Source organism: Lissotriton vulgaris, chromosome 1_1 (genome assembly GCF_964263255.1).
Source record: "Lissotriton vulgaris chromosome 1_1, aLisVul1.2, whole genome shotgun sequence".
NCBI classification, from domain to species: Eukaryota; Metazoa; Chordata; class Amphibia; order Caudata; family Salamandridae; genus Lissotriton; species Lissotriton vulgaris.
Genome location: NC_141685.1, coordinates 2137220170 through 2137232672, shown reverse-complemented (window position 1 = coordinate 2137232672; position 12503 = coordinate 2137220170). Strand labels below are relative to the sequence as shown.

General features: G+C 44.4%; 1 protein-coding gene across 6 annotated transcripts in view; it reads left to right on the top strand.

The window, feature by feature from the left end:
• ARFGAP3 (ARF GTPase activating protein 3) overlaps window positions 1-12503 on the top strand; it is a 520570-nt gene that overhangs the window by 178324 nt on the left and 329743 nt on the right. For all 6 annotated transcript variants that reach the window (XM_086922080.1, XM_086922097.1, XM_086922107.1 and 3 more), the window contains exon 3: window positions 4954-5026. In XM_086922080.1, the coding sequence (XP_086778206.1) occupies window positions 4954-5026 (73 nt within the window). The remainder of the gene's footprint in view (window positions 1-4953; window positions 5027-12503) is intronic.

Sequence of the window (12503 nt, the reverse complement as noted above, 5' to 3'; positions counted from 1 at the left end):
ACAGATCATGTGGGGATAAATCCTAAACTTTGAACACAGTGTTGCAGAAGAACAGATTAACACAAAGTACAGCCGAGAAAACAGTCCCTCCCAACCAACCCCCTCCCCCATAATTCCCAAATGAAGCATCTGCCACCCGTTAAACGATGATTTAGAGTGTGGGAAAAACTAGCTAGGGAAGTGTTGTGTATGGCAATGTGTATGGTTGCTCTACAATTAAGGATTGTTGTTTCCTCCATTTTAAGATATTGATAATATTAGTATGCGTAGTCTGATATGGGGACTGCGCGAGTGGTCCGGGTCCTCAGAGCTGGGCCCTGTAGATTCAATGGAGTGCACCTCTCTGGATTTCCACCAGTTTCTGGGGTGCTGATGATCTGCTCTCATAGTGGGAATCTGCGGGTGGGACAAAAGCCGCACCACTAGCATTGTGTCTTCTTCGGGATTTGGTGCGCCGCTCACGAGGGTTCGCATTCACACCTGCTCACGGTCCCTTCTGGGGCTCTGACTGAGGGGCGCCCTTCGATGGGCTTATTGGACATTCCTCCGACGCCCAAGTCCATGCCGCTTCCGGTGAATCAAGAAAGTGTGCCTTATTTTGGAATATCACTTTGAGACGGGCTGGGAAGAGGAGTCTGTATTGAAAGTTGAGGGCACGAAGTTTCTGTTTCACATGTGTATATTTATTTATTTATTTAGCTGTTTTATAGCGCGCTCTATTACTACCAGAGTATCCTGGCACGAAATGAATTGTATGATCTTGTTGGCCTTGCACTTCTTTTGTGTAATCAGGGAAGATCATAACTTTGGTGTCTTTGTGGAACAACTCTTATCAGGAGCGGACTTCTTGCAGAATGGCTTTGTGATCTCTGAAATTTAGTATCCATGCAATAATTGGCCGGTGTGGGGCTCCTAGTGGTGGCTTAGGTGCGAGTGCCCGGTGGGCCCCTCTCCACGATGACAGGGTATTCAGGGGCATCCAGTATTTAATCCAGTCTTTGATGAAGGTATTCATTTGTGAGGTTTCACACCCCTCAGGCAGCCCCACCAGGCGAAGGTTGTTTCACCGCGATTGGTTTTCAGCCTCTTCAGGCGGCCTAGGAAGCTCCGTTGTGCTAGACAGGAGCTGCTAAACTTGCACCTTTAGGGTGGAGACCTCATCCATGACTTCTGAGATGCTGGATTCTGTTGCTGTGATTTGAGGAGTGGTTCCCCACAGTCCAGCTGGATTTGGAGGGTTCCCTCGGGCCCAGCAGATCCGCCCTGGAGCTTCAGTCTGTCTCTCAGTGTCCGGGATTGCCGTTAACGTTCGCAGTTTGGTGCTTAAACTCGCCGACCTCGGGCCTCACTCAAACAGTGTTAGTGGGGCCAGACGAAACAGGGTTTGATACTTGGGGGGGGGGGTGGGGGGGAGTGCGGGAGCCCTCCGCAAGGTCTCGGATCTCTAGTGCCTTCCCCAGTTAAATGCTCTGGAACACGCCAGATGTCCGGTCCCTCGAGGTGCCCTTCTGATCGACTGCCTCTGGTGAGCCCAGGTCTACTCCTCCCCAGGTGCCTCCGCCTCACCTCAAGAATGCTGCGGGCCTTGCTAGCCCTTCTAGACAGCAGGTTGCCCTTTTGGTGTTACAGCTGCGAAAGAGCCCTAGAGGCTGTGTGCAGGGTGATCCGATCCCCGCCAGTTGCCTGTCCAGCAGCTTCCGCGGGACCGGATGAGTCGTAGGCTACCGCCTGCAGAGGTCACCACAAGGTTACAGGCCCCCAGACGCTCTGCCGCCACCAGTCCCAGGCCAAGTGGCAGTACATGGTTCTCCCAGGGTGTCCAGCGGGCCGAATTCCTCACCTATTGCACCCACGGCGTCCAGCCAGCCAAGGGTCATCACCTTTGCTGGGGCGGTGCGGCAGCTCCGTCACCCACTGCTGGGGCCTGCCTCCACTTCAGGTGTCCGCGCCGGTCTCAGGAGCCCCGCTCGGGCAAGGGCCGCCATCATGAATGCAGTGGTGCAGGCAGGTCTCCGGAGACATGGTGGTCCGGAGCGTAGAGGACGGCACAAGCCTCTGGACCAGTTGAGCAGCAGGGCCTCTGGAGCACCCCTTTGTACTGAGGCGCTTCCCACCAGGCACACTGAGTCCGCCACTAAAAGAGGACCACTGATCCAAGAGGGGTCTGTCGCACTCTTAGAGTGCGACCGCCATGTTGGCTTGCCAAGCCACGCTTCCTCTGTCTTAATTATTACATCTGACAGTCAGGGCTTGCTCATTCCTTAGTAAAGGTACACACCATGTTGGCTTGCCAAGCCACACCTCCTCTGTCTTACTTATTACATCTGACAGTCAGGGCTTGCTCATTCCTCAGTAAAGGTACACTTGACGGCGTATCTTGCTTCAGAAGGTTTTCGAAGTCACAAATGTTATGGTCTAGCAGTCTCTTCACAGAGTTTCTCACAGGACTTTTTAGGGTCTATCTGCCAGTTAAGCATCCTCCTCCACTCTGGCAATTGAATATAGTACTCTTGCAGTTAATGAAGAGCCCATTCATAAGGCACACACAAAATTTATTTCTTGGAAAGGTGTGCTGTTACTAGCATTAACCCCTTGACCACTGGGCAAATTCTACCTCTGTGCTGGAGAAATGAGTGGGCGGGGTTCGGATGGCCGGGGGCCGTCCGACCGATGGAAGGGGTTAACGTTTGCAAGGAGAGTTTGTGAAATAAAAGCTTTCACCGTTCAGTAGCATTTTATGCAGTTGAGGAATGATAGTGATCCTACGAATGAACCCAAGATGTATTCCTAAGGTACTCTCAGAATTTCATTTAAATGAACCAATAGTGATGAAGACATTCTTTCCACATCCAAAAGCTGTAGCCGAAAGAACATTGCTTTATTTTGATGTCAAAAGATGTTGAAGTTTTAGCTTCACAGGACAAAAAAACTACGTAAATCAGATCAGCTGGTGGTGGCATACAGTACGCCTAGGAAAGTTTGCCGCTTTCCAAATAAGGTATAGCACGTTGGATAGCGGCTGCTATACATTTATTTTCTCAAAAAGCTGACAGACCTTTACAGACTAAAGTGAGAGCACATTCTACACGAAGTGTATACACTTCCACAACCTTATTAGCCGGTGTGTTTATCCAAGCCATTTTCAGAGTAGCAACATGTAAGAGAAGACATACATGTACTCCGCACTACTGCTTGGGTTCCACAGTGCTACATGATGTGGCAGTGGGAAAGGCTGTGATGCAACATCTGTTCAAGTAAAGGTGTGCTCTCATTGTATTTCTACCCCTCTATCTGCTGTTATCTTGTGCATGTTGACAATTACATATGTTGATCTATGTATACATCTATTTGTGTATCCCACACTCTAAGACTATTTATTCTGATTCAAGCATGTGAATCTATGTAGGATCAATGCTGGAGAAGGAAATAAGTTACTTATCTGTAACTGTGGTTCTCCAGTATGGGCATCTTTCATATATTCACATGCAACCCACCCTTTTCCCCTGACAGGCTCACATTTCTATTGATACTGTTCCAGATTCACACTTGTGCAAAATAATCTGAAAGATGGAAGCCTCTCTGTGGAGTATTCAAGGGGATGCTGAGACCTGATTAGTTGGAGGTTGTTTTCTTTTAAAGGATAATGGAAATGTAATTCAAGTGAGAGTTCTATAGCTGTTATAGGCAATGTTTAGCATTGTACTGCTTTTATAGTTTTACTATAGGAATCCTAGTTCGAAGTTGAATGATTCAAGCATTTGATTAATTGAAAGATGCCAATACTGGAGAACCACAGCTAGTGGTAAGTAATGTATTTTCTTTCAGGTTGTTGTGTTAAGTCCTAGTGTAGTATCATCCGTAAGTCATGTGACCATGATATGTACATGCAACTGACCACAAAGGAATTACTACAGCAGAAAAAATATGGCCTGATAAAACATTTTATAGAGGCAGTGTACTAATAAGTGCAGACTGACATTTGTTACTATAGTGCAAAAGTTAAGTCCTTTGTTTCTGCTGAACCATCATAATCTGGATCTTCACTGCTCCTACTATATCTGTGTATATAATTTCTTTACACTGTGGTACTACGTAGATACCAGTGTTTCATAACTAATGAAAGTGCAGTATAGTATAACCCATTAATGCAGATGTGCAGGGTGTAATAAGCTATTTATTACCATTGTTAGGGAAACGAGGGTGTAATGATCCATCCCTAGCATCATTCAGTTATAGTATTGAAATAGCTTAGTAGACTGTGTGCACATGTACACACACTATTGTCTTTCTCTTGCTTTGCATAGGTTTAGGGGGTTAATGTGATCAAGTTTAAAAAAAAAAAACTCTTGTTTGAGACTGTAAAACCTTTAAGTTGAAGAGAACATGCTCCTTGATCAGGAATTCCTAAAACGATTAAACTTTTATAGTGTTGGATTATAAAGAACATGACGTCTGCAGCTTAATATCATATTATATCATCATTTTTGATCTTGTAGTAGTTTAGTACATTGGGTGTATACAAGAGGCTAGTGCAATCAGCTCACCATATATAAGCCTCCCATTTTAAGACCCACAGAAGATGGTAAATGCAGACATTGGTAGGTGCTCTGTATACAAGACTTGCAGCTACCACACAATTCTCAGTTTCATTCATTCTGAGAACTTGGAATATGTGGTGCTTGCCAAAAGAAAAGTTTGATAGGTTTTCCATGCAAAACATTTGTGGTAAAACATGGTGGCTGCAGTAATTGCAGAAAAATCTGACCCTCATGTGACACAAACCCAAATCAGGGTCTGTGGGATGGTTGTATTGAAGCCCTGAGATTATTTATGAAATCGAGTATTTATAAGAAAAAGCTAATGATTTTTTCTCATTTTCCAAGCTGTTGACTGTTTCAAGTATAAGTGAGGAAAGCAGTTTCTCGAAATCAGTTTTATGCTTTTTATTAACAGATCTACAGAATTGGATTCCAACTGGTCTTGGTTTCAGTTGAGATGCATGCAGATTGGAGGAAATGCTAATGCTGTAAGTACGTTAAAACTTGTTTTTGTATTTGCTTTTAAAATCATTAATTTCAATTTTACTTAATGTTGAAAGCAGGTTTTATGCACAATACTTAACTAATCTGCTTTACCTTAGAGACATTGAAGTTCATAGTGTGTCATCTCTGCCTCTTTTAGAGCCACGAGATGCCATTGCTGCGGGCTTTTGTATTGGACATCTCTTCCACATCAGGGGATAAAAGAAATGTTGGATTCATGCACTAAGCCTCCTTCACGTCCCACCACTTCACACACTGGCTTCTTTTTCCTCAAACTTTGGTTTTCTGTTATAGATGAAAAACTTATTGTGGATAGTTTGCTTTGGTTACCATGCTTCATCCTTTTTAGGGCTCGCCTAGCAGCGCGCAAGCGCTGCATAGGAGGGGGCTTCTTGCAATCGATCAGCACTTTGCCTAAAAGCGTGCACGTTTTGCATTGCTTTCTATTGCAGCGTCTGCACGTTTGGCATTTCCCTTGCGGGAGCGAACATCAGCGCCATCTGTTAGTAATTATCTTGAAAATAGATGGTGCCCCTGCTCACTCCCGCAAGGGAAACACTGTGTGTCTGGTCCCCATGCAAGTCCCTTCCATCCCACCTCGTCACTTCAGCCCCCTGCCTGCCCATTTTTCTCGATCCAGTGGGTACAGTTAACACCATCCCTGCTCCAGCTGACCAAGCATGTAGTTGACAACGCCAATGTAACACTAACTCCTATCTGCCCTTGTGGCTGCAGGAGAGCTGTTGGTCACAGTGCAATGGGTTTAACGAGGATTTCCTCTGCCGGTTGCGCTAGTGCTGCTCGCTCCCATGACTGGTTTCATGTGGTACATGTAGCAGCACTTTGATCTGCTCCATATAGTAGCTTTCCTGCTTTATGAATCTAATTTTATGCCTTTATGCAGCTACAAGCCACGAATTTGCATTTGCATCTTTGCCCTTTCATGGTCTCTAGGATGCTAGTGCAGGCACCACTTGGCAGGGAGAGGCCCTGGGCTGCCATGGAGCAGAGAGGCCATTATTCCTAAACAGGCAGTGTCTCTGTGCGCTAGGCCCTTCTTTGTTTCTGCCCAGGGGAAGAAAACAGGCAGCTTACTCTGTGCCGATAAGACACGCATGTTCAGTTTCTGTCTCGAGGGAGGGAGGGATAGGACCATTGGAAGAAAGGCCTGCTACGTGCTGCTGTCCACAAACAAACAGACCTTGTGTTGTTATCAGGGTTTGTTTCATGGCGACTGATGCCCAGGCCGAAGGACTGATAGTTTATTGTGTACATCAATGAAGCACATCTCTAACGAAGCTGTCGGTCCTGACGTGTAACCGCCAACCAGATGCAGGACTTCCCACTACATTGTATCGACTCCCTGACATCCTCCTCAATGTCTCCTTGGCTCCACAAGGCGCTATAAAAAATAGACTGAAGCGCAAACCATACACCATTCAGTCTCAGGGTTGGTCCACTGTATTTTTTTATTTTGCCTTAGGCGCTCGTGCCATCGGAAAAGGATTTGTCCTGCGGGAGTATTTTTTTGCCCTGTCCCCACCAAAACTTCAGACCGGCTAATTAGGAAGAAAAACGTCAGGGTGCACTTTAACTCATCCATTGTCGCTCTTTCCAAAAAACAATGGACGGTCTTCATAAACATGGTGCTATAAAAACTATTGATCCTTACAGAGCTACTGCATCTTTTTCATTTTGATTTGAGGATTCACAGAACAAGGTTTCAAATCTAGTATTTTTGAGGCGATTAGAAGTCAGCTGGGAGTTTTATGCATCAGTGGCATAGCAATTTTGGCATGGGTCCCAATGAGAGCAGGGAAAATTGGCCCATATTTTACCTGTTTTTTGTAGAAAGAAAATAACTATATTTGGGGTGCAGAGGGCTCCTTAATCTTCTGGGCTCCTGTGCCACTGCATCTGCTGCTCTATCTAGCTCTGTCTGTCTGTCTGTGTGCATGTCATAATTCATGCAGCACTGAACTCCTCTGGGATTTCTTGCATCTTCATTTTAAAAGACATTATGCGATACATAAAACCATATTCAATAAGTCACTAATCAGATTATGAATCTATGCCTTCACCATTGTGGAATAGCTTTATGCTCCCATTATCAATTCAAAACAGCTTTATTCGGTGACAATAAGACAAATACCATAAACACATACTAATACACATATATCTAAAAATATATTCTTATAGTTTATCATGGACAATAATGCTGATAATAGTATTTAAAAATTTGGGCTTCATAGGGAGAATATTATAATAAAGTAATATGTGTATAATTACCTAGATATATAAAAAACAAGCTACCACAATTTGTGCAGTAAAGTGCGAGTGCAAGAAGTGCGAGAAGATAACATTTAGATAAATAATGTTAATAGTCTTGTTTCTCACACAACAGGGCGTCCAAAAATGTCTTTTTTTTAATTGATTGTTGTATGAAACGAATAACAGAAACGATAATTTTCATAGTGTCCAGACTACATATAAAATTAAACGCATCCTTGTAATTAAAAAGCATATTTGTTAAAAAGAGTGGTTTTAAAACGTGTTTCCGGATACCCATATAAGAAGGACAAAATGCAAATTGGACTGTTACGTTTTACCATCACATGGGCAGGGTGGCAATCTACAAAGCTATTTCTCTGTCTTTATCTTCTCCGAAATAAATGTCTACGAATTAAAATGCAATACACATATGTACCACAAGATGGCAGGGTCCACCACTGTCCAGTCCAGAAACAGATTCCTAACTTTACTGAAATCCAGCTATCTAACCTGTTCAGCGGCGTGGTGGGTAACTAAAACGTTGAAACCAGCCAGGGTAGCGTGCAGTGAAATACAGACGACGATTAATCACAGAGCCAACATCCTGTCACTGATGCTGTAAACATATAATTAAAGGACCTCTTTGAAATACTGAGTAACTACAACATCCCATACTGTACCCAACCACCATTCCAATAAACCCCTTTTTTATATCGATTTGCTATTTTATCATCTTTTTATAGTATGCTGCCGATTATAAGGAACAACACAGCGAGAATCGACAAAATGAAGAGGTAAAGAAAGGGTCAACCGAAAAAAGCAGGAATGTTCCCTGTACTTTACCACAGGGAAATCAACAACCTGACTGTGGAGTCTCCCTAATGTCAAGTACAGAGAAAAGAACAAAAAATGTTTATTTAACTAAAAAAAGAAAAAAGTACCAATATTTTTATTTTAAATATGAATGTACATTAGGTTTATGTATTAATTTTAAAAGTATGACAAAAATAAAACTGTTAAGCTAATTTTGAATTACATCTTTAATAATAAAAAATGTTTCTTCAACTTACAAGTTACAAATTCAAGCAAGCATTGGCATAGCCAATAGGTCTCGCCTTTGGGACCTTATAAGTGTTTAGTTATCCAGCACAATATCCTTGGTGCAACAACAAGTGTTGCATGGTTAAACACTTATAATGTCCCAAAGGCGAGACCTATTGGCTATGCCAATGCTTGTTTGAACCAGTCATCATACAGCATTCCTTGAAATGGTCTATCTTCTCCCGTCTCCAAATATGTTTGACAATTGACATTATGAGACTATACTCTCTTTAGCATACTTATTACAAGTGAGATGCACACCATCTGCTCCTACAGTTGGTTGGGCCTAAGCGTTTCTTGGCAAACAGCACGTCTTTGCGACTCAGTATTTTGGTCTCTGGCAAACGCGATTTATGGGCCCCTCTATTTTTTGATTTGTATTGCTTTCTGGTGACCTCCTCCATAGTTTGCATCTGGGAAGCAGTATTCACCAGAGTGGCCTCAGCTAAGTAGATCCTCATTTTCAAAGGCCACCCTGACAAAATTATCCATCTTTCTTGACAGTTTGTCTCCGCAACCTGAAAGATCTCCTTAGGCAATGAGCTGGTCAGTACTAGAAGACCTTACATTCTTAACATAAGAGGTTGCTCTGGGGTGCCTGCAGAGGATAAATAGTTGTTTCAGTGGACAGGTTATCCTTTATCAACTCGTCTGGGCTTTCTAGTTCTGAGATTCTTTACAGACCTTTGGCTCACATATCCAAAAGAAAGGTTCCAGGATACTTCTGAATCCTAAATATATTGAGCTCAAGTGTTAAGCAGGACATAGTTCATGGATGCTTGGTCTAAGATATTTACAAGCCCTTGCTTCTAACGACTGATGCTAGGGTTCTGACTGAGATTAAACCTAAATTGGACAAAAGAGGTAATAGGAATTAAGATTGAAACAAAATGATAGCCTAACCTCAAGGAGTGTGATAGAGGTTCCAGGTCAGACTTTGAGCTGTGACAGCAAGTGCCACCACAAGGCGAAGCGCCCAGAGCCTTAAACATGCATTTGACATCGGCTCACGGTTCGCTCACTACCGGAGCCTAATAACATATCTCAGACATGCGGCTCTTTTATACCGCCTTGTTGTAGGGTTGCAGAATTGCCTCCTCTGGAGAGCATTCATGCGAATGCAGTAAGTGCCATGGTGTCTTATGATGCTTTTTAGGTCGAGGACCGTAGGCTGCGCTTATGTGCCCTCGCAGAGTGGGCCCTGGAGCTCGCACGACTTGAGCCATTTTGAAAAACGCAGTGATGTTTATATTTAATAGGACGATATGACATACTGCCTTAATTGCCCACCTTCGACGAAGGAAACGTTACGCGAGGTTTGATCTTGTGGAAGTACCCGAGGACCTCAGCACCCTAATATGTCAAATATTGAGACCCACGAGAAACGAGTTCATCGCACTTTGGAACATTAATGCTGTATATCTATCCTCGCTTTATCTCCCGCATATATCCCCCCTCACTTTCTCAGCTGTACATTCAGAAACTTTTGACATAAGGTGCCAGATGTTTTTGGGAGAATCCACTTAGAGGGTTCAAGTTGTCTTGTATGCATTTCAAAAGTCCTCTCATTTCATACAGATTTTGTAAATTTCAGGTAGGGCTCTGTTTTCGCTTTTGAAATCTGTGCCCCTGGAGAGACGGGGGCGCATGTCCCGTTGAGCTGTAGCAGCGGAGTGAATGGCTGCAGCAGGCCTTGTGGGGTGGCCCTCCAGCACAGGGCTGGAAAACATTATGAATCGAGGGTTTTCCTGGGGGGAGCAGGGGTGTCCGCTTTTCTTCCAATAGCCGGGAAAGGGGCCGTTGTCACTAGGGTGACCAACTGGCATTGGTGCAAATTCAGGACGGGGAGTATAAAAATTCAGGACAAAGGGTCAAAATTCAGGACACAAATGCAGGACAGGAGGTCAAAATTCAGGCCATGGAGCATGGGTCCCTCCGCTCACAACTGCAGTGCAGCCGCAGAGCACGGGCCACTCCACTCACAACTGCAGTGAAGCCGCAGAGCACGGGTTACTCTGCTCACAACTGCAATGCAGCCACAGAGCATGGGTCACTCCACTTACACTGTAGTGCAGCCGCAGAGCATGGGTCACACTTGCAGTGCAGCCGCAGAGCATGGTTCACTCTGCTCACAACTGCAGTGCAGCCACACAGTATGGGTCACTCCACTCACATATGCAGTGCAGCCGCAGAGCATAGTTCAATCCGCTCACAAATGCAGTGCAGCTGCCAGGCATGGGTCACTCCGTTCATAACTGTAGTGCAGCCACAGACCATGGGTGATTCCGCTCACAACTTCAGTGCAGTCTCAGACCATGAGTCACTCCACTAACAACTGCAGTGAAGCAGCAGAGCACGGGTTACTCCGCTCACAACTGCAATGCAGCCACAGAGCATGGGTCACTCCACTTACAACTTTAGTGCAGCCACAGAGCATGGGTCACACTTTCAGTGCAGCCGCAGAGTATGGTTCACTCTGCTCACAACTGCAGTGCAGCCACAGAGCATGGGTCACTCTGCTGACAACTGCAGTCAGTGCAGCCACACAGTATGGGTCACTCCACTCACAAATGCAGTGCAGCCGCAGAGCATAGGTCACTCGGTTCACAAATGCAGTGCAGCCGCTGAGCATGGGTCACTCCGTTCACAACTGCAGTGCAGTCACAGAGCACAGGTCACTCCGCTCACAACTGTAGTGTAGTCACAGAGCATGGGTCACTCCGCTCACAACGGCAGTGCAGTCTCAGAGCATGGGTCACTCTGCTCACAACTGCAGTGCAGCCACAGAGCATGGGACACTCCGCGTGCAGCCACAGAGCATGGGTCACTATTGGCATTGTAAATGACAATGCCATTTATTTATGATTTTAAAAAAAACACAAAAAAAAAGTCATGAGCGATGCCAATAGCTCTACCTTTAATAATGCCGAGACCATTGCATTGTAAATGCTTGTTATAGTTATGTCTCCTTATAATAATCCGGAATACACGCAAGTGTGTTTAATTTGTATGCTCTTTCAAGTCTCTCTATAAGGAGGTGTTCTCTTGTTTTGTTGCCAATTTTGCCGTATGTTTCTTCTAAAGGCCTATATCAATTCAGACAGCAGTGTGTATACCTTTAGAAATTATCCCTGATTGGGGGAGTAGGGATATTAATGATCGGGTATAGACATTTAGGCAATGCTTACATTTTTATAATCGCTAATCTGCCTGCAATTGAAGTTAGCAGTACGATCCATCTGCATCTTCCCGTTGGTCGATTGTAGGCTCTGGGGGACGATATATAGGTGCTCCTCAACACAAAATGTTTAGTGAAGCAGACAGAAAACTGAGCATTTTCACCATCGTATGCATGTAAAAATAGATTTTAAAATTATCTCTTAGTATGATTGTGTTTTATAAAAAGATAGCCCACATCAGGTTTAGCATATACATTCCTGTTTCAGTAAGAAATAGGATGTCTGGTTTACGGTCCTCAATACTGTCAAACATTTCTGCTTCATACCTATGTAGGGAGTGACAATGAGGTCTGTACAGATATTTATCAATTCCCTTTCCCCAGACTTGGTGCTGTCCCCATCACAGGGCCTGAACATGGAGTAACAGTGTTTGCAGCCTGCAACTTGCTCAGGGAGGTTGTTAGAGTGCCTAAATATAGTTAGTTGCTTGGAGAAGCGTGCTAATAACTGGTCAGAGGTATTTGATGCTATGCCTCCGAGAACGGCAATAGTCCGTGGCCCATGGTGCCGTCCAGGCGCAAATGTGCTTGCCTTTGGTGTGCATTTGGAGCACCAGCGGCATGTCCGCTGTCCATCCGTGCATCTGCTCTGTGTGTTGGATCAAACAATTACAGATTGAATACTCACAAATAGATTGGTCAGCAGGAGATTTTATAGTTGAGGAATAAACGAGTTTATAGAAGGAAATAAAAAAAATAAAAAACATACTTTTCATTCAGTGTCATGTGTGCAACCGTAGTTGTCACTCAAGCGGGGAGAGGCTCATGGAGAGGATTAAGTAGATATTTGACTTCAGGTGCAAGAGGGGCTAGTTTTAACAATTTTTGCTGTTTTTCTTCATGGTGAAGTC